The sequence below is a fragment of the Protopterus annectens genome, chromosome 6.part0 (assembly GCF_019279795.1).
Source record: "Protopterus annectens isolate FY-2018-M chromosome 6.part0, PAN1.0, whole genome shotgun sequence".
NCBI lineage: Eukaryota > Metazoa > Chordata > Ceratodontiformes > Protopteridae > Protopterus > Protopterus annectens.
Genome location: NC_056737.1, coordinates 1,808,147,513 through 1,808,175,170, shown reverse-complemented (window position 1 = coordinate 1,808,175,170; position 27,658 = coordinate 1,808,147,513). Strand labels below are relative to the sequence as shown.

The 27,658-nt window shown below is 45.2% G+C and overlaps 1 protein-coding gene across 1 annotated transcript in view; it reads right to left on the bottom strand.

The window, feature by feature from the left end:
* The window catches only part of PABPC1 (poly(A) binding protein cytoplasmic 1), a 1,472,855-nt gene that overhangs the window by 792,706 nt on the left and 652,491 nt on the right, over nucleotides 1–27,658 (bottom strand). The window contains exon 5 of the mRNA XM_044075161.1: nucleotides 22,480–22,574. Within this exon, the coding sequence (XP_043931096.1) occupies nucleotides 22,480–22,574 (95 nt within the window). The remainder of the gene's footprint in view (nucleotides 1–22,479; nucleotides 22,575–27,658) is intronic.

Below are 27,658 nucleotides of genomic sequence, written 5' to 3'. Positions count from 1 at the left end.
GGCTCCAGTCCCATCCAAGGTAAAGACATCCGCAGGTTCCATAGTCGAAGCAGCATCTCGCGGAATACCGGACTCTGAATGGGTCTCAGCAGAGGCCTGCGAATCTGTAGAAGCGGGTATCAGGGGCTGCAATGGCTCCTCACTGAGTACCATCAGACTAGCTTAACGGAAGTGTCGTCGTTTTGAACCTATGAGGTCTATCGTTATGTTTTTTCAGATCATCAGAAGTCGGATGGCTCATCGAAGCCATTTCGGAATACGGAGAACCTCAGCGAAAGAATTTAGCGATAAAGACAGCCAGACAATGAATAGTTCAGGCATTAAAAAACCTACAGAGAGGAACGTTGTGGTCTGGGACTCAACAGATGATGCAGTAAGAATGAAAACCTCTGTGAGGTATCTGCTTTCCAAAGGCAAGACAATTGTTAACTTTTTCTGACATCGGTTAGAGCAAGAAGAAAGGATACATAACGGCGTACTTAGCTTTAGAAGACTTATGTTTTGAAACTCAAAAAACGAAAATTTCAGGTAGCGGCCGACCGGCACTTACGAACTGCTTCTGCTTCGGGCTCCCACATGGCAAGAAAAGCTAATGTAATAGCGTCAGCTGCATGCTTTATACCCCCGACGACCTGATGTCATGGAAGAGGCGACAGCATCCAACTCAGAAATCCCAAGACTCTGGTATTCGGGCCGACTTGAGGGCTACCTGCAGGCAGATACCCCAAGTGTGATGACTGCAACAGTGAAACACGAAGAACATCTGCTATCATTCCCAGAGGGAGGCAATCATGGAAGGCTTGCAACAACAGAACTGCTATCACCTTCAGGATATTGATATGCAATCTGTTCTGTCGGGGACCACGCGCCTTGGACCAATCTTCCTTGATAATGCCCCCCCCAACCCCAATAAAAAGAGGAATCTGTGGTTACTGTGACCATTGGAGGGAGAAGAGGGAACGGCCTGCCTAGATAAAGGTCATTCAAGAAAAGCCGCTATTGAAGATGTCTGCAAACCAGAGACCGCTTGATCTGACTCGATGGGTAAAACAGTCTAGACCACTGGACTGCCTCCACTGAAGAAATCTCATGAAAAATCTTGGTACCAGGGATCAGGATGGCAGCTGACATGGAACCTAGGGCTTTCAATACAAGCACTGATGGGGGGGTTGGGGGGTTGGACATGTACAGTAAGGACTACTTGCTGAGTAAAAGCACTCTGTGCGGGTAAGGACGCTACCTGAGTGACCGTTAAATTTTGTTCCTATGAATTTTATGGACTGTACAGGGGTAAATTTGGACTTTCACAATTATAGCAGCCCCCAGCTCGCTGAATGTGTAGTAGGAATTGTACCGCCTGATCCAGTTGATGCTCCATAGGCGCAGTTAGGAGCCAATCATCCAAGTACAGAAGCACCTGGAATTCTCAGAGTCTCAAGTGAGCCACCACCACCGACATGCATTTGGTTAACAGCCAGGGGGCTGTGGAGTCCAAAGGGCAGTGCTCTGAATCGACAATGATTGGCTCCCAGCCAAAAGCACAAACGTTTCTGGGAACATCAGTGGATCTTTATGTGGTAGTACATGTCCTGGAGATCTATGCAGCACATCCAATTGTCCTTGTACAGTAAAGACATAATGGATTAACAGTCACCATGCAAACTTTGACTTCTTGACATACAGATTCAGTTTGTTCAGGTCCAATTTGGGCTGTTAGGTCCCCTGTCTTTTTGGCACTAAAAAGCAGCACAAGTACTGCATATCCCTGCTGTGCAGCTGGGACCTCTTGGATGGCATATTTCCAGAAGTTTCTGAACCACTTGAAGGGCCTGCTCCCTCTGACTGGGTGGCACGTCAGGAAGTCTTATTTTGGTGGGCAGAGGAAGGGAAAAGAGAATGTAGCATCCTCTGGATATTTTGCTCAGCACCTAGTTGTTTGTTATTCTGTCCTGGCATCCATGTGGAGGGGAAAATCTTTCCATGACCATTTCCAGAGGAGAACAGTCGGGCAATGCTTCAGGAGCGCTAGTAAAAGCCCTGATTCTGCAGACCCCCTCTGCTCTTGGGGCGGCACCTTCTATTAAATCCTTGTCCTCTGCCTCTGGATGAGGAATTCTCATGAGACTCCTAGAAAGAGACCCTGTGATTTCTTGAACCAAATCATCTTCCCGCTACATTGGTTCCTTGAGAACGTCCTTTGTGGGGAAGAAAAATTGATCCCTAAGGCAGAGGGGGTCTTTCCTTCCTGCTTAATGTGGGTGCCTTCGACCGATGGTCCAAACAAAGAGGAACCATTGGACGGGGAAATGGCTAAGGATGCCTTGAAGGGTTCAGCAAACCCTCAACCAGGCATGTCTCCTAAGGGCTATACCTGTTCTGGCTGCTCGTGAAGTTCCTTCTGCAGTGTTGTAAATGAGCCTAAGAAGAAAAGGCTAGAGAGGCTATGGTGGCCAGTTGGGAGGCACCTTCTGAAGTCCTCCACCGACATGGACCCTGACAGGGAGTTGGTCAGCTCCTGAACCAGGTCCCTTTGCAGACAAGTGAAATGTGCCAGGTAATTTAATGCTCTCAGAGAATAAGTGGCTGATGTGCAAGGGGGGAGTCCAAGTGCTTCCCCTCGCACTTCTTCTAAGGCGACTCCTCTGCAGGGGACTCTGGGGAGGACTCAGAGATTTAGTGAGGAAGGAAAGTCTGGAAGTCCTGTTGGGAGGGCTCACCGTGGACAAGACGTGTGGAAGCCAGAGTCTGACAAGACAGGAGCAAGGAGATGCAACTTTAGGCCCACAGAATGCCTTCTCTGACACCTGGAAGGCTGAAAAACCCGGGAATCTTTCCCCTCCTCCTCAAAGCCTCAGAGAAGGTGGACACCACCCAGGGCCAGACACCTCCAAATACCAGCCCTAAACTGTAAAGAGCCAAAGCTCCAACAGGAAGGGACTGATCCTACCATGTCGGAGTAGAGGCCAAACCCCTAGAATCCTCAGAATCCATTCTGCTCCGACAAGGTCAGAAATGAACAAGTCTGGGACACTGCTGGAGTCAAGGAAGGATGGATCCTCTAATCTGATGACTTCTCTCTCCTGGTATCTATAATCTGGGGTTTCAAAGCCAGTGGTCGGACTGGAAGAGGAGTGGTGGTAAAGGGGGATGGTGCTCTCACAGATCCAAACAAAGACGGAGACTATAAAAGCCCAACCTCAATCTGAGCCTTCAAAAGGCACTGCATCATCTTTGTCCATATCTGAGCAGGAAAGTCTGGACAACCTGGAAGAAATCGAGGAGTGAGTAGACCTTACAGGCGATTGTGCCAGCCTGGCTGGAGAGGGAAATTTGCTGTGCCTAGTAGTGTGGCTCAGAGACCTCCAATCTGAAGCTCCGGGATCCACATAGGGAGGAAATCTCCTAACAGTCAATCTCTGACTGGTCAAAAACCTCTTTGGGATCCGACAACGTATGATCCAAGGGGGGAATCACATCTGCTAGATATCCTGGATCAGAGGAGCTTTTCAGACCCAAAAGTTTACTCTCTACGATCTGACGGCTTGGACCTTTTCTCCAGCCTGGGAAATGAGACCCTCCCAATCAGAGGCAGGAGGGGACTTGCTTCCGATGTTCCTTGCCCTCCTTGGGATCTTTGGAAGGGCCAGGTTTGGCAGGGGTCAGAGCACCAGAGAAAGGCAACAGTCCTCAAAATCAATCTGTTGTGCCTGTCTGCCAAGGGGTTAAATCCACACACATCACAGTCCTGATCGAGTTGAGCAGAACCCAAGCAGTACACACTTCTCGTGGGCATTGGAATGTGGAATCTTACATCCACAAGAAGAGTACACATAGCCAATTGGTTTACTGTCCATGACACATGTGGCAAGGCATTAAGTGGTGCTAATGAAAAAGGTAAAGCACTGGACTACCAAGCACACAAAGAAAAACAATTACACTGAATTTTATGTAAATATATATATATCTATATATATCTCTATATATATATCTCTATATATATCTCTCTCTCTCTCTCTATATATATATATATATATATACATATCTATATATCTATATATATATATATCTATATCTATATGTATATATATATATATAAAAAACACGCATATATCTCTCACACTTTTTTTAACAGAAGAGAAACAAAAGGGGTGGGGGGGTGCCTAACAAACTGCCTGTTAAAGTTGGGAGAGAAGGAAAACAGTAAAGTACAGTTGTGTACACTAACCATAAATGTAGATGTTGAGTGTATTCACTGTTGCAGTCATTACACTTGGGGTTATCCTGCTGGCAGGCTACCCTCAGTTGGCCTGAATTCCAAAGTCTAGGTCCGGCGTCGGTTGATGTCGCCTCTTCCCAGTCAGTGCGCCGGGGGTATAAAAGATGCAGCCGACGCCATTTTCTTCAGTTTTTCTTGCCCCAGATGTCAGGTGTCCCCAAAAGGGAAGGCTAAAAATATGCCAATAAAACATGCATGCACCAAAATATATTACACCTTCATCTACAAGCAAATACACCACATAGGTTGTATAGATTAGAGAAGTGCAGCTAAGTTCCAGCAAAAGGACATGGGGGATGGTGGGTGGGTAACCTGGACTGTAACAGTGAATACACTCGAACATCTACATTTATGGTAAGTGCACACCAACTGTACTATGTTCTTCATGTTTCACTGTTGCAGTCATTACACTTAGGTTGAATCCCAAAGCTATGGTTAGGAGGTTAGAGTTAAATAGCATTAAGAGCGGCTATGAGGCCCTGCAGAACTGTAGTCGCAAAGCCTGCCCTGGATTTAGAGTAGAGTGGTAAAATATAGTGCTTCATATAGGTGTGCATTGAACTCCAGGTAGCAGCCTCTAAAATGTCTTTGGTTGGTACTCCCCTGAGGAAGGCTGCTGAAGTGGCTGCTGCTCTGGTTGAATGTGGCCTAATGTCCTTAGGCACTGCCTTGCCATGTTTTGAATAGCAGAAACGAATGCAGTGGCCTATCCACTTTGAAAAAGTCTGCTTTGAGATAGCCTTTCCTTGTGATCCCTGCAGCATAAGCCACTAGTAGTTGCTCAGTCTTTCTGAAAGCTTTGGTTCTGTTCAAGTAGAAGCATAGCTGTGTATGCCCAAAGAATGCAGAATTCTCTTCCCCCTTTATTCTGTAGGTTTGGATAAAAAGTAGGCAGATAGTACAGTTTTGTACCTACCATAAATGTAGATGTTCGAAGATCCACATTGCTGCAGTCCTTACATATGGGTAGTCCGCTGTCCTCGGTCGGCCCGAATACCAAAGTATTAGGCTGACGTCGGTCAAGGCGCTTAAAACTGACATCAGGACGTCAGGGTACAAATGCGCATGACCGACGTCATATCCTCAGTCTTTTCTTGCCCCAGATGTCAGAAGGCCCTAAAAAGAAAGGCAAAAGCCAAAAAACAGCAAAAAAACAACCAACCACCCCTGCCCTAATCATATTTACAATATTTACAATATTCACAACCCAAACCACACAACCACCTCTAACTACAGAGGGGAAGGAGGGAGGGTAAATTGGACTGCAGCAATGTGGATCTTCGAACATCTACATTTATGGTAGGTACAAAACTGTACTATGTTCTTCATCTCACATTGCTGCAGTCCTTACATATGGGTAGAATCCCAAAGCAGAGGTAAGGGAGGATGGCAAAACTATAAATCATTAGGAGTTGCCAAAATGCCCTGTAAAATTGCAGTGGCAAACCCAGCCCTAGATTTAGTAAAGTGGAAGGTGGTAATGCTTAGAGAAAGTATGCACTGAACTCCAAGTAGCTGCCTCCAAAATATCTTTAGTAGCCACCTCCCTTAAAAAAGCTGTAGAAGTGGCAGTAGCCCTAGTGGAATGAGGCCTAATCCCAGCTGGAATCTCCTTACCATGATGGGAATAACAGAAAGCAATACAAAAACCAATCCACTTAGAAATAGTCTGTTTTGAAACAGGTTTGCACTGAGAACCCAAAGCAAATGAAACAAACAACTGCTGAGACTGCCTGCACCCTTTAGTTCTGCTCAAATAATATCGCGACTGTCTGTGTACATCCAAAGTGTGCAAAATCTTTTCCCCTTTATTTTGGGGGTTTGCATAAAAAGTAGGTAAATGAATAGTTTGGTTTAAAGCCACACTAGAAACCACTTTAGGCATAAAGGAAGGGTTAGTACGCAAAGATACCCGGTCCTTGTGGAAAATTAGGAAAGGCTCAACCGCCATAAGGGCCTGTAATTCAGAAACCCTTCTCGCAGAGGTAATGGCCAACAAAAAAGCAGTCTTCCATGATAAATATTTCAATTCGGCAGTCGCTGCAGGCTCAAAAGGTTGTAGAGTGAGTTTCTCCAACACAAAATTGAGATCCCAAGCAGGAGTAGGAGCTCTACGTGGGGGTCTTATATTCTTTGCCCCTCTAAGGAATTGCTTAAACAAAGGATGAGAAAATAATGGTGGGTCACAGTCATAGTGAGCAGAAATTGCTGCAGCATGAACCTTAATAGAGGAGAAGGACAAACCTTTGTCCAGTAACTCAGTAAGGTATTGAAGAGCAACACTTAAATTAGGTTTAGAAACATCAAAGCCCTTTGCTGTACTCCAAAATAAAAATCTCCTCCATTTATCTGCGTACACCTTCCTTGTACTAGGCCTTCTGGCCTCCAAAATAACATTCAAAACTTGTTGTGGAAGCTGAGACCCTCCAGGGTTTAAAACAGAATATGCCAGGCTGTTAGATGTAGAGAGTGAAGTTTGACATTGAGTAAATGACTGTTCTCCTGAGACAGCAGGTGAGGAATCGAAGGCAAAGGCCATGGAGGCTCCCGTACCAGACTTCTCAGTAATGGGTACCAGTGCTGTCGAGGCCAATCTGGAGCTATTAAAATCATGTTTGGCTTGTCCTGTCTGACCTTCAGGAGTACCTTTGGGAGGAGAGGCAGAGGTGGAAAGGCATACACATGAAGATTGCTCCAATTGAATGAGAGAGCATCCACTTTCCAAGCTGTGGGATGAAACCTTTTTGTGCAAAACTTTGGCAGCTGGTAATTTAGTGGAGAAGCGAACAGATCTATGTCTGGAGTTCCCCATAACACTGTCAATTTCTGAAATACATGAGGGTCCAATTTCCACTCGTGGGGATCCATAATTTGTCTGCTCAACACATCTGCTAAGGAGTTCTGTGCTCCTGGCAGAAACCTTGCCTGAAGATTTAGCTGTAAACTGAGAGCAGTCTCCCACAAAATCATTGCTTGTCTGCATAGAGGATAAGAATGCGTTCCCCCTTGCTTGTTGATGTACCACATGACAGTTGTGTTGTCTGTTAGAATCAACACCTGCCCTGGAAGAAGCAACTCCTTGAAAGCTATCAATGCAAATTGGACTGCTAACATCTCCTTCAAATTGATATGTAGATGTTGAAGTCTGGCAGGCCACGTGTCTTGTACCCATTTTCCATTTAGATGAGCTCCCCAAGCTTTGTCTGAGGCATCTGTCGTTAGAATCTGACTCGCCTCTGGCCGGGTCACAGAGAGTCCCTTGTTTAGGTGACATTCCTGAGCCCACCACAAAAATTCCTTTTGAATGCAAGGTATTATCTGAATGACAGTGTCCATATCTTGGCAGTGCTGTGTCCATACATTTTTGAGATACCATTGTAGCTTCCTCATATGCAGTTTGGCATTGGGAAGTACCAGAATACAAGATGCCATGAACCCCAAGGCTTGAAGGACTGTCCTTACAGTCAGCCTGGCCTGACGAGACAATTGGTGGAAGTAAAGAGAAAGATTCTTTTGTTTGTCCGGGGTCAAAAAGGCCATCTGGGATGCTGTATTCAGTCTCACACCCAGAAAGCACATGTCCTGAGAGGGTACTAGACTGGACTTTATTTCGTTCACAGAATACCCCAGGCATCTTAACACTGCCATCACATACTATAAATGATGAAGAAGTTCGTCCTTTCCTTGGGCCAGAATCAGGCAATCGTCCAAATAAGGATAGATTTGTATTCCTCTTAGCCTGAAGAAAGCTATCACTGGAGCCAGAACCTTCGTGAACACTCTGGGCAGTAGATAAGCCAAAGGGCAATGCAGAGAACTGATAATGTGAAGTCCCAGCCAAAGCAGATACTTCCTGCAACTGAGCCTGATAGGAACATGAAGGTAAGCCTCCTTGAGATCCAAAGTCACCATCCAGTGATCTTTGCCCAGCAGAGGTAAAAGCTGTTGTAACGTCAACATTTTGAACTTGGGAATGTCCAGATATGTGTTGAGGATAGATAAATCCAAAATTGGTCTCCACGTGTTCCCTTTCTTTGGTACTAGAAACAGGCGAGAATAAAATCCTAGGCCCACTTCTGGCAGAGGGACCGGTTGTATGGCCCCTATTTGAAGTAGTAGAGAAATTTGTTTGTGAGCCTCTAGTCTTTGCTGAGGAGGAACGTCCGGCATGCCTTTGAAAGGAGGCAAGGTATGGAAATAAAACTTGTAACCTTGGTGTATGATATCCAATACCCATCTGTCTTGGGTAATCAAATTCCAATTTTCCTTGAAGAGTGCCAACCTTCCTCCCAAAGGTGCTGCCAGGCAAGAAGGATCTGGCAGCTGAAAAGGTAGGTCATTGGGCCTGTTTACGAAAGGACTGGCCCTGCCCTCACCCGAAGATTGTGCAGGTGAACTCCCTGTTCTAGGTCTGAAAGAACTCTGAGCTCTGCCCCTACCACGTCTAGATCTACCCCTAGACTGAGAATCATAAGAAGGATCGTCCACCCCTTAGCAGGCCAATTCCTACTAAACTTGGGAGGCTGAACTTGCAAAAAATCTTTAACAGCCTGCATAGACTTAGCCTTGTCTTCCATTTTCTTCAAGACTGACTCCACAGGTGAACCAAACAACACATCAGACTGCAAAGGAGCATCCAAAATCCTTGTCTTAACATGGTCAGATAAATTCTGATCCTTCAGCCAGGCATGCCTGCGAAGAACTGAACCAGTGGCAGCCACCCTAGACGAGGCCTGCACAGCATCAAAGCCACATTGTAATGAATGCTTACCCACCTGTTCAGAGACATGCACCAAATCTTGTAATTCTTTACACTCAATGCCTTCCGCCAGAGCATCCACCTTAGACTTCAATTGAGAAAGAAGAAAGTTTTGATATTTCAACATATGAAACTGGCAATTCAAAGCCCTCATAGCTAAGGTAGAAGATGTATAGACCTTCTTTCCCCATCTATCCAAAGCTCTGGCCTCTATCTAGAGGAACCGGATTTTTTACAACAGAGGCCTTGACACCCTTAGGTCCCTGACTAATAGTTTCTGGGTCCGCCCTAGGACTCTTATAAAGATATTTATGAGCCTCAGGCACCCTGTAATACCTATCCGGTTTAACAGGAGCAGGAGGCAGAGAATCAGGATTAAGTGAAGCCTCTGCAAACACATCTTCCACAACATCCAGAACAGGGGGTATAGCCAAGGGCCTATGTTGGGGTAAAAGCAAAAATTCCCTAAGCCTTTTCCGGGAATCAGAGAAGTCCTGACCTTCCCACTTAAAATGTTCCCTCATAGAATGAAGTGTCTCTGAAAAAGAAAAATCCTCTGGAGGAGAAGCAGGAGGAGTAGAATCATCTGCATCAGAATAAGGAGAGTACTCCTGCAAGTCTTCAGCCGAAGACTCTGAAACATCCGAAGCCTGCTCAAAACTTCCCAACTCTGGCTCCACCCTAGGCCTCTTATCAGGAGGGGGCAAAGAACCTCTAATCAGAGTAATCAAATCTTCTGCCATTTTAAGCATGTGCTTCTTGGGCACAGACCCTGCTGAACTAGGAGTGACCCCAACAGAAGCTAAACCTGGCCTGCCTCTGGGAGAAGCCTTGGAAACAGAAGGAGAGGGCCTAACCACCCTAGGAAGGGAGGGGAGTACAGTAACCTGAGAAGCCCCTTCAGCCTGACCTGCCTCCTGAGAGGCCACATCCTGCAATATCAAAGACTCCCCCCTGAGACTCCAGAGAAATCTCAGTCGGAACCACCGGTTCCACTGAAGCCTCTAAAGAACCGGCGTCCGGAACGGACGACTCATCTTGCCTGGGTTTAACTGATTTGACTTTGTGCTTCTTCGTAGAAGCGGGCGCCGGAGAGTCCGACGGCATATTATAATTGCACCGCTTCCCGAAGACCAGCCTAGCACAATCTAACCTTCGCTTAATAGTGCGCTTATTGAACCTAGCACAAAAGTGACACCCAACAACGTCGTGCTCAGGCCCCAAACAAGGAATACACAAAGAATGATAATCCCTATGCGGTATCTGTTTCCCACAAGAAATACAGTTATTCACTTTTTCTGACATCCGGTAAAACACTGAGGCAAGAAAAAAACAAAATATTCCCCAACGGGGTACTTAGCCAACTTGGATTCGGTCTGAAACTCCGAACTCGAAAAATTTCAGAACGCCGAACGGCACTTGCAACGCTGCTTCTGCATCGGACCATGCGGCAAAAAAGACTGAGGATATGACGTCGGTCATGCGCATTTGTACCCCGACGTCCTGATGTCAGTTTTAAGCGCCTTGACCGACGTCAGCCTAATACTTTGGTATTCGGGCCGACAGAGGACAGCGGACTACCCATATGTAAGGACTGCAGCAATGTGAGATGAAGAACATGAATAGTTTGGTTAAGGGCCACACTGGACACTACCTTAGGCATAAATGTCGGGTTTGTCCTCAGAAAAATCCTGTCTGGATAAAAGATGATAAAAGGTTCCACAGCCATGAGTGCCTGCAGCTCAGACTCATCTTGCAGAGCTTATTGCTAGGAGCAGAGCTGTTTTCCAAGATAAAAACTTTATACCAGCTGTAGCGGCTGGCTCAAAAGGGGGCAGAGTGAGTTTTTTCCAAAACATAATTGAGGTCCCATGCAGGTATTGGTGATCTCCTTGGAAGCCTTAAGTTTTTGGTTCCTCTGAGGTATTTCCTTAAAGGATGAGAAAAGATTGGTGGCTCTATTGTAATGAGCCGAAATGGCAGAGGCATGAATTTTAATTGATGAAAAGGATAGGCCTTTGTCCAGCATCTCAGTTAAGTATTGCAATATCTGGGGAATATTTGGTACTGCTGTGTCAATTCCTTGTGCCTGGTTCCAGGCACAGAATCTCTTCCATTTTCCAGCATAAGATTTTCTAGTACTAGGCCTCCTGGCCTCCAAAATGACATCCATCACCGCTTTAGTGAGAGGTGCGTTTTGTATGACTACATTATCCGCCATGCTTCCAGATTTAAGGTCTTGAGTTGGCTGTAAAGGATCTGATTGTTTTGTTGGGACAGTAGGTGAGGTAATTTGAGGTAAGGTCCAGGCTAGGCATTGAGACAAATTCCTTAGGATTGGATGCCAGTACTGGCAGGGCCAGTCTGGGGCAATCAGTACCATTTTTGGCTTCTCTTGTCTGACTTTTAGGAGTACCTTGGGGAGGAGAGGCAGTGGAGGAAAGGCATATACTGTTTTTCCAGCTGAAAGATAGGGCATCCACTTTCCATGCTTGTCTGTGATAAGTCCTTATGCAGAATCTCTTTAGTTGGCAGTTGTGAGGAGAGGCAAATAGGTCTATGTCGGGGCATCCCCATTTCCTTGTTATCATTTTGAAGATTTGTGGATCCAATTTCCATTCGTGGGGATCCATGAGGTTTCTGCTTAGTTCGTCTGCCAGAGTATTTATCTTTCCTGGCAGGAATTGTGCTTACAGATGTACTTGGTAAGTCAATGCTGTGTCCCACAAAGTCATGGCAAGTCTACAGAGGGGTTAAAAATGAGTGCTTCCGTGCTTGTTTATATACCACATGACCGTGACGTTGTCTGTCTATCAGTAGTTGTCCCAGATGAAGTAGGTCCTTGAGGGCTGTGTCAGGGCATTCTGAACAGCTAGCATCTCTTTTTGATTGATATGTAGATGCATTTGGTTGGCGGACCATGTGCCTTGAATACATCTTTCTGCCATGTGTGCCCCCCAGGCATAATCTGATGCATCTGTTGACAATGTCTGCCTGGCTGGGGGTAAGGTGAATGGCTGTCCCTTGTTCTGGTGACATGCCTTCGCCCACCATCGAATCTCCTGTTGCAGGCAGGGAATGAGAGTAATTATTTTTTCCAGGCTGCGGCAATGCTGAGTCCAAATACTTTTTAGGTACCATTGAAGTTTCCTCATATGTAGTCTTGCATATGGAATTAATAGAATGCAGGATGCCATGAAGCCCAAAGCCTGCAGAATTTTTCTTGCAGATAACTGGGTCTTTGTTGCCAACAGTTTGAAATAGGTAGTCAGTTGCCTTTGTCTGGCATGAGATAAGCCATCTGGGCAGTTGTATTCAAGCTTGCACCCAGGAATATTACCTCTTGAGGGGGTACTAGTTTTGATTTCTTGTTCGTTGACTGTGTACCCTAGGCAAGGTAGTAATCTCTTTACAAACGCCAGATGCTGTAGTAGAATGTCCTTGTTCTCTGCTTGTATGAGGCAGTCATCCAAGTAAGGATATATCTGTAGTCCTCTGTCTGCAGAATTCAATTACTGGTGCCAAGCACTTTATGAAGACCCTGGGCGCAGTAGATAAGCCAAAGGGCAATGCAGAGAATTGGTAGTGCACTGAGCCAGCTTTGAATCTGAGGTATCTTCTGCATGTTTTTCTGATTGGGACATGCAGGTATGCCTCTTTTAGGTCTAAAGTCACAAGCCAAGCCTTCTTGCCCAGCATAGGCATAAGCGGCTGTAAGGTCAACATTTTGAACTTTGGTATATCCAGATATGTGTTTAGAATAGATAGGTCCAGTATTGGTCTCCAGGTTTTGTCCTTTCCGGGTACCAACAACAGTCGAATAAAATCCTTGTCCCTGCTCTTGTTCTGGTACTTGTTGAATGGCCCTCATGTCCATAAGGGATGAGACTTGTTTCTGTGCCTCTACCCATTGGTTTTTTGGTAGGTCTGGCCAACCGTTTGCCCTTGGCAGGGTATGAAAGTGAAACTTGTAGCACTGTGACACTGTCTAAGACCCATTTGTCCTGGGTTATGTGCCAATTTTGAGAAAAAAGTGCTAGTTTTCCCCCTAAAGGTGCTGCCAGAAGATAAGTGCTTGGCACAGGCAGGGGGAAGTCATTGGGGCTGTTTCCTGTAAGGCTGTGATTTGTCTTCACTTTTGAAGGTAGAAGCACCCCACTGTTTAGACATGTATGAACCTTGCGGCTGGGATCTGCCTCTTGAGCGTCTGTATCTGCCCCTTTGTGGTCTGACACTAGAAAGGACCAATTCTTTGTAGGCCGCTGTCTGCTAATCTTGGAGGCTGTACCTGTAAGAAATCCTTGACTGTTTGCATAGATTTAGCTTTGTCCTCCATTTTCTTTAACACCTCTTCTGCTTTAACACCAAACAAAGTATCATGCTGTAATGGAGCATCTAATAATTTTTCTTTAACATGATCTGGTAGATTTTGTTCCTTTAACAAAGCATGCCTCCTAATGACAGAACCCGTGACAGCTGCCCTGCAGGAGGCCTCCAAAGAATCAAAACCACATTGCAAAGTATGCTTTCCAACTTGCTCAGCTGCATGCAATAAATCCTGCATTTCTTTGTTTTCTGCACCTTCAGAATTTATCAACATTTTCTGTTTAAGCAGTGACATAACATACTGCTGATATTTGAGCATATGAAACTGACAATTTAAAGCCCTTATAGCCAAGGTAGCAGAGGTGTAAATCTTCTTTCCCAATCTGTCTAATGCCCTAGAATCCCTGTCGGCTGGGGGTAGGGTTTTTTGCAGTGGATGCCTTGACCCCTTTGCGACCCTGAGAAATAGTTTCTGGGTCAGCAGCAGGGTTTTTGAAAAGGAATTTATGAGAGTCAGGCACCCTGTAGTACCTGTCCGGCTTAACAGGAGCTGGAGGTAAGGAGTCAGGGGTCAGACTGGACTCTGAAAATACATCATCTACTATGTCTAACAGGCAGAATAGCTAGGGGCATGTGTTCTGGGAGTAAAAGTAAGTCTCTGAGCCTTTTCTTAGATTCAGTATAATCTTGGCTCTCCCAGTGGAAATGTTCCCTCATGGTATGCAAGGTTTCCTCAGAACAGTAATCCTCAGGAGGAGAGGCTGAAGGGAATCTTCAGCATCAGAATCCTCATAGGGAGGAAGAGAATATTCCTGATCAGAAGAAATGGAAACCTGATCTGAAGATTCATATTCTGTCTCTTGCCTAGGCCTCTTATCAGGAGGATGGGAACCCCTGATCAAAGTAATTAAGTCTTCGGCCATTTTGAGCATCTGTTTTTTGGGCATGGAGGCCTGACCATGAGGCTGCTGTACTTGTTTCTTTGTCTTTAAAGATGCTTTAGTCTTTGCCTTTGTTGCTGGAGTCGCTTTAATGTGCAATTGAGTAGGTCTGAAAACATCCTCAGAAGCCAATGCCTGCTCAGCGGCTCCAGATCCATCTGAGGGAATAGTTTCCGAAGGTCCAATACCTTGAGCTTCCAGCAGCCTAGGCGACTCCATGTGGGAGTCTATAGCGGCATGCAGGTCCAGAGTAGCGGGCATCAAAGGCTGCGAAAGCGCCTTACTGAGAGCCGGCGACTGACTTAGAAGAAGCCTCGTCGGTTTTAGATCTCGGATGCCTGTCCTTTTCTTTGCGTTTCTTGTGAATTCCGATAGTCGGTTGGCTATCCGATGGTATCGTGTAATTAAATCTTCTGCCAAAATAGTGAAATGCAAAATCGTACCGGCACTTTAGTGTGCTGTTTAAATCTAGCACAAACCGACAACAAGTAATGTCGTGGTCAGGGCCTAGGCAAGGAATACAGTTAAGAATGAAAATCCTTATGAGGTATTTGCTTCCCACAAGAAATACAATTATTAATTTTTTCTGACATCGGTCTGGAGCAAGAAAAAAGTTTTCCTCAATGGGGTACTTAGCTTTTAATGAAGACTTTGGATCTGAAAGGTGAACATGAAAATCTCAGGAGTCGGCCGACCGGCACTTACGAACTGCTTCTGCTTCGGGGACTGCATGGCAAGCAAGACTGAAGAAAATGGCGTTGGCTGCATCTTTTATACCCCTGGCGCACTGACGTCAGGAAAGAGGCGACAACAGACGCCGGACCAAGACTTTGGAATTCAGGACGACTGAGGGTAGCCTGCCAGCAGGATAACCCAAGTGTAATGACTGCAACAGTGAAACACGAAGAACATCTACAAGGGTTTCTAAAACTAGAAACAGAGCACAGGTTAAGGCATGGGAAAACACAAGTAGTACTTAGCTGACACTCAAGAACACAAGGGAATCACGTCTGTGCTGGAAGGTGGCAAACGAGATCCGAGGAGTTAGGGAAAATTCAGGGCATTATGGGAGTGAGAGGAGCTCAAGACACGAGACATCAGTCTTTGAAAAGGCCGGATCCTAAACCCAGTGAGGACGATGAATGAAAGGGATATCAGATCAACAGGTTACATTCTTTTCATTAAAGAATGTTATGGAATCTAATCTTTCAGTGGTATAAAGTGCATGCATGGGGTCAGACAGTGAACACTATTTTGCAGTACTGAGAAGCTTCCTCCCTCAGGGGTGTGCACATAGTGATCAGGGAAGCAAGGAATGGGAAATAGCACCATAGAGTGGAAGGGAACTGAATCTGACCTTGCACCTTATGGTTATGACCTCAGAACTGCAGTACCCAGTCCCCCTGCCACTCCACCCAGCAGCAGGTGAAATGGCAATATGGGGAGACACTCAGGAGAAATGTATGGAAGTGACATCAGATAAAGCTATAAACCCTGTGACCACCAACCTCCTCCCCTCAAAAAAAAAAAAAAAAAAATTAGTAATGCATCATGTACTGCCTAGGCTACTAAGCTAGCACACGTTAGTTCAGGCATAAAAATAATGCTACTCATGTTTTACCTTTGTTTAAAAGTAATTTCTACTAACTCCTCTTCTGTTAACTGTATCAAAATTCCATCCTGTGTGCAGACTACACAGGAAAAAGCATGAGGGAAATGTTTTATTAAAATGTATAGGACTATGTTTTCACAACTTTTATTATTTGCATTACAATTCTGTAATTAAAGACAGTCACCTGACAAGATTTGGACTTCTAATACACCTGACATAATGCATATAAGAAATGAGAATCATCACTGAATGAACGTAACCCCAAACCTTCCCTATGCTGACAGAGTAACACATTTGGTGCCCAAACTCTGCAAGAAATCTGTTTGAGCAGAAAGAGATGCCCACCTTCCAACTTTTCAAAAAGGCCGCTGCCAACAAGTCTTCATCCACAGAAGGAATAGTTGGGGACCTCTTAAATGGTCGAAGAAGCAGAACAAGGAAAAGTAAGTCTATGAAAATAAGCTGGTTCTGTACAGATGGAACATTGCTAGCCAAGTGAGGCAGTAACCTCAATTCAACAACTATGATGCTATGAAGCTTCAGTTTTGGGTCAACATTAACATGCTCACAAGCAGCATGAACTTCAGCACATAGTACAGTTTTGTACCTACCATAAAATGTAGATGTTAGAGTGCTAATACAGCTGCAGTCATAACAGATGGGGTTTATCCTGCCGTCAGGCGGGTCCTTGGTCGGCCGAATTCCAAAGTCTAGGTCCGGCGTCGGATGTCGTCGCTTTTTCCCTGACGTCAGTGCGGCAGGGGTATAAAAGAACCAGCCGACGCCATTTTCTTCAGTTTTTCTTGCCCCAGATGTCAGGTGCCCCCAGAAGGAAGGCAAAACAAATTTATGTAATAATGCAATATAATCAAAACACAGTAGTTGCAAGCAAATACACCATAAAAGAATACCCCAATCAGGTTGCATGAGGAGGTGTTAGCCATTAGGCCTGTCCCAAGAGGGGAAGGAGGGAGGGAAACCTGGACTGCAGCTGTATTAGCACTCGAACATCTACATTTATGGTAGGTACAAAACTGTACTATGTTCATCGTGCATACAGCTGCAGTCATAACAGATGGGTAGAATCCCAAAGCTAAAAAAGGGGTGGTATGCACTAAGTAGAACTAGGAGGAGCAAGGATGCAATGCAAGACTGCAGTGGCAAAGCCCGCTCTAAATTTGGAGTATAATGGTAGGTGATAGTGCTTGGAGAAAGTATGTACAGAACTCCAAGTGGCTACTTCCAAAATATCTTTGGTAGGAACCCCCCTGAGGAAAGCTGCAGAGGTAGCTGTGGCCCTTGTGGAGTGAGATCTGATGCCTGTAGGTACAGTTTTACCATGAAAAGAATAACAAAAGCGTATGCAGTGGGCTATCCATTTTGAGACTGTCTGTTTGGAAATAGCCTTCCCTTGAGCACCTGTAGCATAGGACACAAAGAGTTGCTCTGATTTTCTGAATGGCTTTGTTCTGTCCAAATAATAACAAAGCTGTCTGTGAATGTCCAAGGAATGTAGTAGCCTCTCCCCTTTGTTTTGTGGATTAGGGTAAAAGGTAGGTAAGTGGATAGCCTGATTCAAGGCTACCCTGGATACTACCTTTGGCATAAAGGAAGGATTGGTTCGTAAAGAAACTCTGTCCTGATGGAAAATGATGAAAGGCTGTACAGCCATGAGGGCTTGTAGTTCCGAAACCCTGCGTGCTGAGGTGATAGCCAGAAGGAAGGCTGTTTTCCATGACAAATATTGCAGTTCTGTTGTAGCAGCTGGCTCAAATGGAGGCAGGGTCAGTTTTTCTAGAATGAAATTGAGGTCCCAAGCAGGTACTGGTTGCTTCCTTGGGGGATTTATATTCTTAGCCCCTCTGAGAACTGTCTTAAGAGAGGGTGAGAGAATAAAGGAGGATCAGTGTTGTATTGAGCAGAAATGGCTGAGGCATGGATTTTGATGGAGGAGAATGAAAGTCCACTGCTTAGCATCTCAGCTAGGTACTGTAATATTTGAGGTAAATTCAGTATTCCAGGATTCTGACCCTTTTTCTGATTCCAAGCACAAAACCGTTTCCATTTTACGGAGTAGGCTTTTCTAGTAGAAGGCCTTCTGGCCTCCAAAATGACATCCTGCACCTCCTTGGAGAGTAGGGTCTGTTGTGAATTTAAGGAATCCTCCATGCGGCTAGATTGAGTGTTTTCAGCTGACTGAAGAGTTTTGAAGTTGTGCTGAGTCAACAGAAGAGGCATTAGAGGCAGGATCCATGGTGGGGAATGCGTCAGGCTCCTCAGGAGTGGATACCAGTGTTGTATTGGCCAGTCTGGAGCAATGAGAATCATCTTTGGTCTGTCTGCTCTGGCTATTAATAGAACTTTGGGCAGCAGAGGAAGAGGTGGAAAGGCATAAACTGTCGTTGTCCAACTGAAAGAGTGTGTCCACTTTCCAGGCCTGTGGATGATAGGTCCTTGAGCAGAATTTTGTCAATTGGTAATTTCTGTGGGTAGCAAAGAGATCTATGTCTGGCCTTCCCCATGCTTGAATTATCTTTGTAAAAACTTGAGGATGCAACTTCCATTCGTGTGGAACTGTCATATTTCTGCTTAGGTTGTCTGCCAGCGTGTTTTCCTTGCTTGGCAGGAATTGTGCTTGAAGTTGGATTTGTAATTCCAGAGCCATGTTCCAAAGAGACATGGCTGGCCTGCACAGGGGATATGAATGGGTTCCTCCCTGTTTGTTTATGTATCACATCACTGTGGTGTTGTCTGTCCTTATCAATAGCTGGCCTGGATGCAGTAGGTCTTTGAAAGCCATAATAGCATTTTTTACTGCTAGCATTTCCTTTTGATTGATGTGTAGGTGCTTTTCTTTTTGGGACCATTTGCCCTGAATGCAATGATCTGTCATGTGTGCCCCCCCAGGCGTAGTCGGAGGCGTCTGTTGTGATGATTTGATTTGCTTGCGGCAAGCAGAATGGGAGACCTATATTTCTTTGGCATGCTTGAGCCCACCACAGAAATTCCTTTTGGAGGCATGGAATCAGTGGTATAATTGTTTCCAAACTGTGGCTCTGTTGAGACCATAAGTTTTTTAGGTACCATTGAAGTTTCCTCATATGCAGCTTTGCACATGGGATTAGCAGGATGCAAGAAGCCATGAATCCCAGAGCCTGCAGGATTTTCCTTGCAGTCAGCCTGGTGAAGGTTGCCAGTTCTCTGAAGTATTGAGTTAGCTGCCCTTGTTTCTCTGGCGTGAGGTAGGCCACCTGGGTGTTTGTATTCAAGCTGGCACGCAGGAAAATTATTGTTTGAGAGGGTATTAGTCTTGATTTCTTTTTGTTGGCTGTGTATCCCAGAGAGTTAAACAACTTTATTACAAACGCCAGGTGTTTCAGAAGTATGTGTTTGCTGTCCGCTTGGATCAGGCAGTCGTCCAAATATGGGTATATTTGTATCCCTTGAAGTCTGCAGAAGGCAATTACTGATGCCAGGCATTTCGTGAACACACTGGGCGCAGTAGATAAGCCAAAGGGCAAGGCAGAGAATTGATAATGGGTTGATCTTGCAAGAAATCTGAGGTATCTTCTGCAATCTTGTCTGATAGGGACATGCAGGTATGCCTCCTTGAGGTCCAATGTTACCAGCCAAGACTCCTTGCCCAGCATGGGAAGAAGCTGCTGTAATGTGAGCATCTTGAATTTTGGTACGAGTAAATATGTGTTTAGGATGGATAGGTCCAAAATAGGTCTCCAATCTTTGTCCTTCCTTGGTACCAGGAATAGTCTGGAATAAAAACCTTGACCCTGTTCTTGTGCAGGTACCTCTTGAATAGCTTTCATGTCCATGAGAGCTGAAATTTGTTTTTGTGCCTCTGCCCTTTGATTTTGTGACAGGTTTGGCATGCCTCTCATTTTTGGAAGGGTGTGAAAGTGGAATCTGTAGCCTCTGTCTATAATGTCCAGGATCCATTTGTCCTTTGTGACAATATGCCAATTTTTCGAAAATGCCAGTTTTCCGCTTAAAGGTGCTGCCATTAGAGCTTTGCTTGGCATGCAAAGGGGAAAGTCATTGGTTCTGCTTTCTGAATGGCTGTGATCTATCCTCTCCACCTCTTGGTGTAGGTGTTTGCCATTGTCTGCCTCTAAATGATCCTTGAGACTGCCCTCTACCCCTTGGGCGCCTGTATCTACCTCTGAGGTCTGTCCGTGGCTGGAAAGGACCAATTTTTTGAAGGCCAATTTCTACTGAAACGTGGAGGTTGTACCTGTAGGAAATCTTTCACTGTTTGCATTGATTTTGCCTTTTCCTCCATTTTCTTTAATACCTCCTCAGCTTTAGCACCAAACAATACATCTTTTTGAAGAGGTGCATCTAGTAATTTAGCTTTGACATGATCTGGTAAGGTTTGCTCTGAGCCAAGCGTGTCTACGCATGACTGATCTTTTTAACAGCAGCTCTACATGATGCCTCTAAAGCATCAAAACCACATTGCAAGGTATGTTTACCCACTTGTTCTGCACTATGCAACAAATCCTGCAACTCCTTCAAGTCTGGTTGTTCAGGTTGCAACATTTTGCTTTTCAACTGAGATAACAAAAGCTGTTGATACTTTTAAAATATGGAACTGACAGTTTAATGCCCTCATGGTTAAAGTGGCCGAGGTGTAGACCTTTTCCCCCCACCTTTCTAAAGCTCTGGAATCTCTCTCTGAAGGTAATGGATTTTTGGCAGTGGAGGCCTTAATTCCCTTGGGACCCTGTGAAATTGACACCGCATGGCTTTTGTATAGGAATTGGTGTGAATCAGGAACCCGGTAATACCGGTCAGGCTTGACTGGAGCTGGAGGTAAAGAAACTGGGTTAAGGCTGGCCTCTGAATACACATAATCTAGTATGTCTAAGACAGGAGGGATAGCCAGAGGCCTGTGCTGAGGGAGCAAGTGGAAATCCCTGAGCCTTTTCTTGGAGTCTGAATAATCTTGGCCTTCCCAATGGAAGTGTTCCCTCAAGGTATGCAAGGTTTCCCCAAAAGAATAGTCCTCAGGGGGGGAGACAGAGGGAATGGACTCCTCTGCATCAGAATCTTCAAAAGGGGAATATGAATGTTCCTGGTCTTCAGAATGTTCTGAAGTAATGGAGGCCTGGTCCGAGGATGGGTATTCTTCCTCCACTCTGGGCCTTTTGTCCGAGGGGGGTTGAGAACCCCTGATAAGAGTAATCAAATCCTCAGCCATTTTGAGCATCTGTTTTTAGGCATGGGGCATTGAGAGGGGCCCTGTGGAGCTTGTCTTTTAGTATGCATGGCTGCTTTAGATTTAGTGAAAGCCTTAATGGAAAAAGAAGGCGGCGGCCTGAAGACACCTTGAGAGGTGGCAGGCCCGTCTAAACTGAGTTTCCCCGCAGAGTGGCGTCGGTATCTGTAATCGGGGTGTGGGCCGAGGAGCCTGCGACCTCGGGCAGAGAAGACACCGCTAAGGAAGTGTCATCGGTAGCCAGGGGCTGCGTAGGCACCTCGCTGAGAACCGGAGCACCTGTAGTCGGCTTTAGCGGGGTGTTGGTAGAAGTCGCGGACCTCATATGTCGGCCCTTATCTTTGCGTCTTTTACTCAAAACTGGAGTTGGAGTATCCGACGACATAATGTAATTAAACTTTTTGCCAAAATAGTGTTGGGCGAACTCAGCCCGACGCTTAATAGTGCGTTTGTTGAAAGTAGCACAAAAGCGGCAGGCCGAGACGTCGTGGTCTGGGCCTAAGCAAGGAATGCAGAGGGAATGGAAATCTTTATGCGGTATTTGCTTCCCACATGAAATGCAATTATTAACTTTGTCTGACATCGGTCTGAGGCAAGAAAAGTTTCCCCAACGGGGTACTTAGATTTCAAGAAGACTTCGGTTGAAAAATATTCGTAATCTCAGGAGCTGGCCGACCGGCACTTGCGAACTGCTTCTGCTTCGGGCACCGCGCAGCAAGAAAGACCGAAGAAAATGGTGTCGGCTGGTTCTTTTATACCCCTGCCGCACTGTCAGGGAAGAAGCGACGACATCCGACGCCGGACCTAGACTTTGGAATTCGGCTGACCGAGGACCCGCCTGAGGGCAGGATAACCCCATCTGTTATGACTGCAGCTGTATGCACGATGAACATCTTTTCTGAAATCAAGTGACTTCTCAGATCTCTGCCTCAGGAAACCTTGGAGGGGATATTTCCCAGGGAGTAAAACTGCCCCCACCATTAGCTGCAAGGGACCATTTAACATGCATAATTTTAGTGGCAGGAAGAACTGAAGAAGCAAAAGTACACTGTGGGATGATGGGCAAGGCTTACAGCCTGGGAAATGCTTTTTTAGCAAGTAAAAGCAGTCCCTGCAGCTGAAGCTCAACTGTATCAGTCCACACTATTACCATTTTCAGGTTTAGTTTACTCTTAACATTGCCATAACATTTTTGAAAAGTTAAGACAAACCAGTCAGTTGTCAACCCAAAGAAAGCAGCTGTTTGAACAAACTAACTCTGGTAACACATTAAATAAGGAGATTTTGAACAGATTGCATTCAGTTACAACAATGAATATTTAGCCTTACCCTTTGTGCATCTTCATGCCTCTCAAAGCTGACAAAGCCAAAGCCTTTAGATTTTCCACCGTCATCTGTCATGACCTTAACACTCAATGCAGGCCCTGCACATAAGCAAATAAACACCAAGTTTGCTTAGTTTGCTCCACATTTCTGAGTTATTCAAAGACTGAAACTAGTTTTTACTGAAGTTTTCTATTTACAAGGAAGACTTCTCTTTCCTACTTGTCACATGACTACACAAGAACAAAACTTACTTTGCTGCATATTTGTATGCGTAACGTGACTCTACTGTGACTCATCTTAGACAATTCCCTGTAATACAGTTATATAGGTGCAATTTAGCGCAGACACACTGGAGTAGCACTTAAGCTGTTTTCTTTCTTCCGTCACACCTAATGGAGGTCCTAACAACTTTTTCATTCACATTTTGCACAGTTTCTGAAAACATCTGCATGACATAGGGCAGAGAGCACTTGTGCAGCTGTCACATGTAAGTCATCACCACCACAATTTAACAGTATGACTGAAGTTACTGAAGGGTTATACAGACAACCAAAAAAAAAGTTCTTACCATAACGTTCCATCTGTGTTGTCTATCTTCATTCATTCTTGACTGTTGGGTCTTGGTTCCAACTCTGGGAACAGACTCGGCCGCTATATCAAGCTCGCGCCAGCCAGGAACTCTCAAGCCACGGCTACCTATAGTGCCTCTCTTCCCCTCAGATCTAGTCTGCCTGCAGAGTAATAGTTTTGAATCCCCAGATGTCTTGGGAGGAGGAAGGTGGGTTGTCAAGAATGAATGAAAATCGGCAACACAGATGGAATGTTATGGTAAGAAAGTACAGTTGTGTACCTACCATAAATGTAGATGTTAGAGTGTATTCACTGTTGCAGTCATTACAATAGGGTTATCCTGCTGGCAGGCTACCTGCAGTCGGCCTGAATTCCAAAGTCCTGGTCTGGCGTCGGCTGCTGTCACCTCCTCCCGGACGTCAGTGCGCCAGGGGTATAAAAGATGCAGCAGACGCAATTTTCTTCAGTTTTTCTTGCCCCAGATGTCAGGTGCCCCCCAAAAGGGTAGGCTAATTTATGCCAATAAACATGCATGCAGTAAATCAAAATTCTACCTTCATCTACAAGCAAACACACCACATAGGTTGTATAGAATAGAGAAGTACATATAAGGCCCAGCAAAGGAAAGGGGGATGGTGGGTGGGTAACCTGGACTGCAACAGTGAATACACTCTAACATCTACATTTATAGTAGGTACACAACTGTACTATGTTCATAGTATTTCACTGTTGCAGTCATTACAATTGGGTTGAATCCCAAAGCTAAAGCTGGGCGGCTGGGGCTAAATAGGATTAGGAGAGGCTATGAAGCCCTGCAGAACTGCAGTGGCAAAAGCCTGCTCTAGATTTACAGCAGAGAGGTAACTGATAGTGCTTTGTAAAAGTATGCACTGAACTCCAAGTTGCAGCCTCTAAGATGTCTTTGGCTGGAACTCCTTTGCGGAAGGCTGCTGAAGTGGCTGCAGCTCTGGTTGAATGTGGCCTACCCTTAGGCACTGATTTGCCATGCTGTGAATAGCAGAAACGAATGCAGTGGCCTATCCATTTTTAACTAGTCTGCTTTGAGATGGCCTTTCCTCGTCATCCTGCAGCATATACCACTAGACGTTGATCAGTCTTTCTGAAGGCTTTGGTTCTGTCCAAGTAGAAGCGTAGCTGCCTGTGAATGTCCAAAGAATAAAGAAGTCTCTCACCCTTATTCTGTGGGTTTGGATAAAAGATAGGCAAATTAATTGCTTGATTCAGGGCCACACTGGACACTACCTTAGGCATAAATGTCGGGTTTGTCCTCAGAGAAACCCTGTCCTGATGGAAAATGATTAAGGGATCCACAGCCATGAGTACCTGTAACACTGAGACTCGTCTTGCAGGGGTTATTACTAGGAGCAGAGCTGTTTTCCACAATAAGAATTTTATATCAGCTGTAGAGACTGGCGCAAAAGGAGGCAGTGTGACTTTTTCCAAGACATAATTTAGGTCCCATGCAGGTACTGGTGCTCTCCTTGGAGGTCTTTTGTTTTTGGCCCCTCTGGGGTATTGCCTTAGTAATGGACGAGAAAATAGAAGTGGTTCTGTATTGTACTCAGCTGAAATGGCAGAGGCATGAATCTTAATTGAGGAAAAGGATAGGCCTTTGTCCAACATCTCAGTTAAGTATTGTAAAATCTGAGGGATATTTGGTACAATCGTGTCAATTCCTTGTGCCTGGTTCCAAGCACAGAATCTCTTCCATTTTTCTGCATAAGATTTTCTGGTGCTAGGCCTCCTGGCCTCCAAAATAACATCCATCACTGCTTTAGACAGAGGCGTGTTTTGAATGGCTACATTATCCGCCATGCTGCCAGGCTTAAGGTCCTGAGATGGCTGTGCAGGATCTGTTTTGTTAGGTCAATAAGTGAGGAATTTGAGGCAATGTCCAGGCTGGGCATTGAGACAAGCTCTTTAGGATTCGGTACCAGTGCTGGCAGGGCCAGTCTGGTGCAATCAGTATAACTTTTGGTTTCTCTTGTCTGACCTTTACGAGTACCCTGGGGAGGAGAGGCAGTGGGGGAAAGGCATATACTGTTAAGTTTTTCCAGCTAAAAGATAGAGCATCCACTTGCCATGCTAGCTTGTGATAAGTCCTTGTGCAGAATTTCTGTAGTTGGCAGTTGTGACGAAAGGCAAATAGGTCTATGTCCAGGCATCCCCAGTTCCTTGTTATCATGCTGAAGACTTTTGGATCCAATTTCCACTCGTGGGGATCCATTAGGTTTCTGCTTAATTCATCTGCCAGAGAATTTATCCTTCCTGGCAGGTATTGTGCTTGCAGATGTACTTGGTAAGTCAATGCTGTGTCCCACAAAGTCATGGCTAGTCTGCAGAGGGGGCAGGAATGTGTGCCTCCCTCCTTGTTTATATACCACATGACTGTAGTATTGTCCGTCTTTATCAATAGTTGCCCTGGGTGAAGTAGATCCTTGAAGGCTGTCAGGGCATTTTGAACAGGTAGCATCGTTTTGTAATTGATATGCAGATGCATTTGGCTTGTGGACCATGTGCCCTGAATACATCTTCCTGCCATATGGGCCCCCCCCAGGCATAATCTGATGCATCTGTTGTTAATGTCTGCCTGGCTGTGGGTAAAATTAAAGGTTGTCCCTTGTTGTGGTGACAGGCCTCTGCCCACCATCGAAACTCCTGTTGCAGGCAGGAAATGAGGGTAATTATTGCTTCCAGGCTGTGGCAATGTTGAGCCCACCTTTTAGATACCATTGTAGTTTCCTCATATACAGTCTTATGCAGGATGCCATGAAGCCCAAAGCCTGCAGAATTTTTCTTGCAGATAACTGGGTCTTTGTTGCCAACATTTTGAAATAAGTAGTCAGTTGTCTTTATCTGGCGTGAGATAAGCCATCTGGGCAGTTGTATTTAAGCTTGCATCCAGGAATATTATCTCTTTTGACGGTACTAGTTTTGATTTCTTTTCGGTACTAGGCATGTTAGTAATCTTTTTACAAACGTCAGACGCTGTAGTAAAATGTCCTTGTTCTCTGCTTGGGCAATCGTCCAAGTAAGGATAAATTTGTATTCCTCTGTCTGAAAAATGCAATTACTGGTGCCAGGCATTTTGTGAAGACCCTGGGCGCAGTAGATAAGCCAAAGGGCAGTGCAGAGAATTGGTAGTGCATTGAGCCAGCTATAAATCTGAGGTATCTTCTGCATGAATGTCGGATTGAGACATGCAGGTATGCCTCTTTTATGTCTAAAGTCACAAGCCATGCCTTCTTGCCCAGCATGGGCAGAAGCTGCTGCAGAGTCAACATTTTGAATTTCGGAATATCCAGAAATGTGTTTAGAATAGACAGGTCCAGTATTGGTCTCCATGCATTGTCCTTTCTGGGCACCAAGAAGAGTCTTGAGTAAAATCCTAGTCTCTGCTCTTGCAGTGGCACTCGCTGTATGGCCCTCATGTCCATGAGGGCTGAGCCTCTGCCCACTGATTGTGTGGCAGATCTGGTATTCCGTTTGCCCTTGGCAGTGTGTGAAAATGGAACCGGTAGCCTTGAGAGACTAAATTCAGGACCCATTTGTCCTGGGTGATCATGTGCCAATTTTGTGAAAAAAGTGCTAGTTTTCCCCCTAAAGTGGCTGCCAGAAGATAAGTGCTTGGTGCTGGCATGGGAAAGTCACTGAGACTTTTTCCTGTGTGGCTGTGATTTATCTTCTCCGCTTTTGGAGGTAGAAGCACGCCATTGTTTAGGTCTGTATGAGCCCTGGGGCTGGGATCTGCCTCTGGGGCGTCTTTATCTGCCTCTGTGTCCTGACACTGGAAAGGAAAAATTTTTTGCAGGCCAGTTCCTGCTAAATCTGGGAGGTTGTACCTGTAAGAAATCCTTGACTGTTTGCATAGATTTAGCGTTGTCTTCCATTTTCTTCAACACCTCTTCTGCTTTAACACCAAACAAGGTATCATGCTGTAATGGAGCATCTAATAATTTTGCTTTAACATGATCAGGCAGATTCTGTTCCTTTAACCAAGCATGCCTCCTAATGACAGAACCCGTAAACAGCGGCCCTGCAGGAGGCCTCCAGAGAATCAAAACCACATTGCAAAGTATGCCTTCCCACTTGTTCAGCTGCATGCAATAAATCCTGCATTTCTTTGTTTTCTGCACATTCAGAATTTGGCAACATTTTCTGTTTTAGTAGTGGCATAAGATATTGTTGATATTTAAGCATACGAAACTGACAATTTAAAGCCCTTACAGCCAAAATAGCAGAAGTGCAAATCTTTTCCCCCCATCTGTCCAGGGCCCTAGAATCCCTATCAGAGGGAATAGGGTTTTTTTGCAGTGGACGCCTTGACCACTTTGGGACCCTGAGATATAGTTTCTGGGTCAGCAGCAGGGTTTTTATAAAGAAATTTATGTGAATCAGGAACCCTGTAGTATCTGTCTGGCTTAACAGGAGCTGGAGGTAGAGAGTCAGGAGTGAGACTGGACTCTATAAATACATCTACAATGTCTAAAACAGGAGGAATAGCAAGGGGCCTGTGCTGAGGTAGTAAAAGAAAATCTGAGCCTTTTCTTTGATTCTGAGTAATCTTGGCTCTCCCAATGAAAATGCTCCC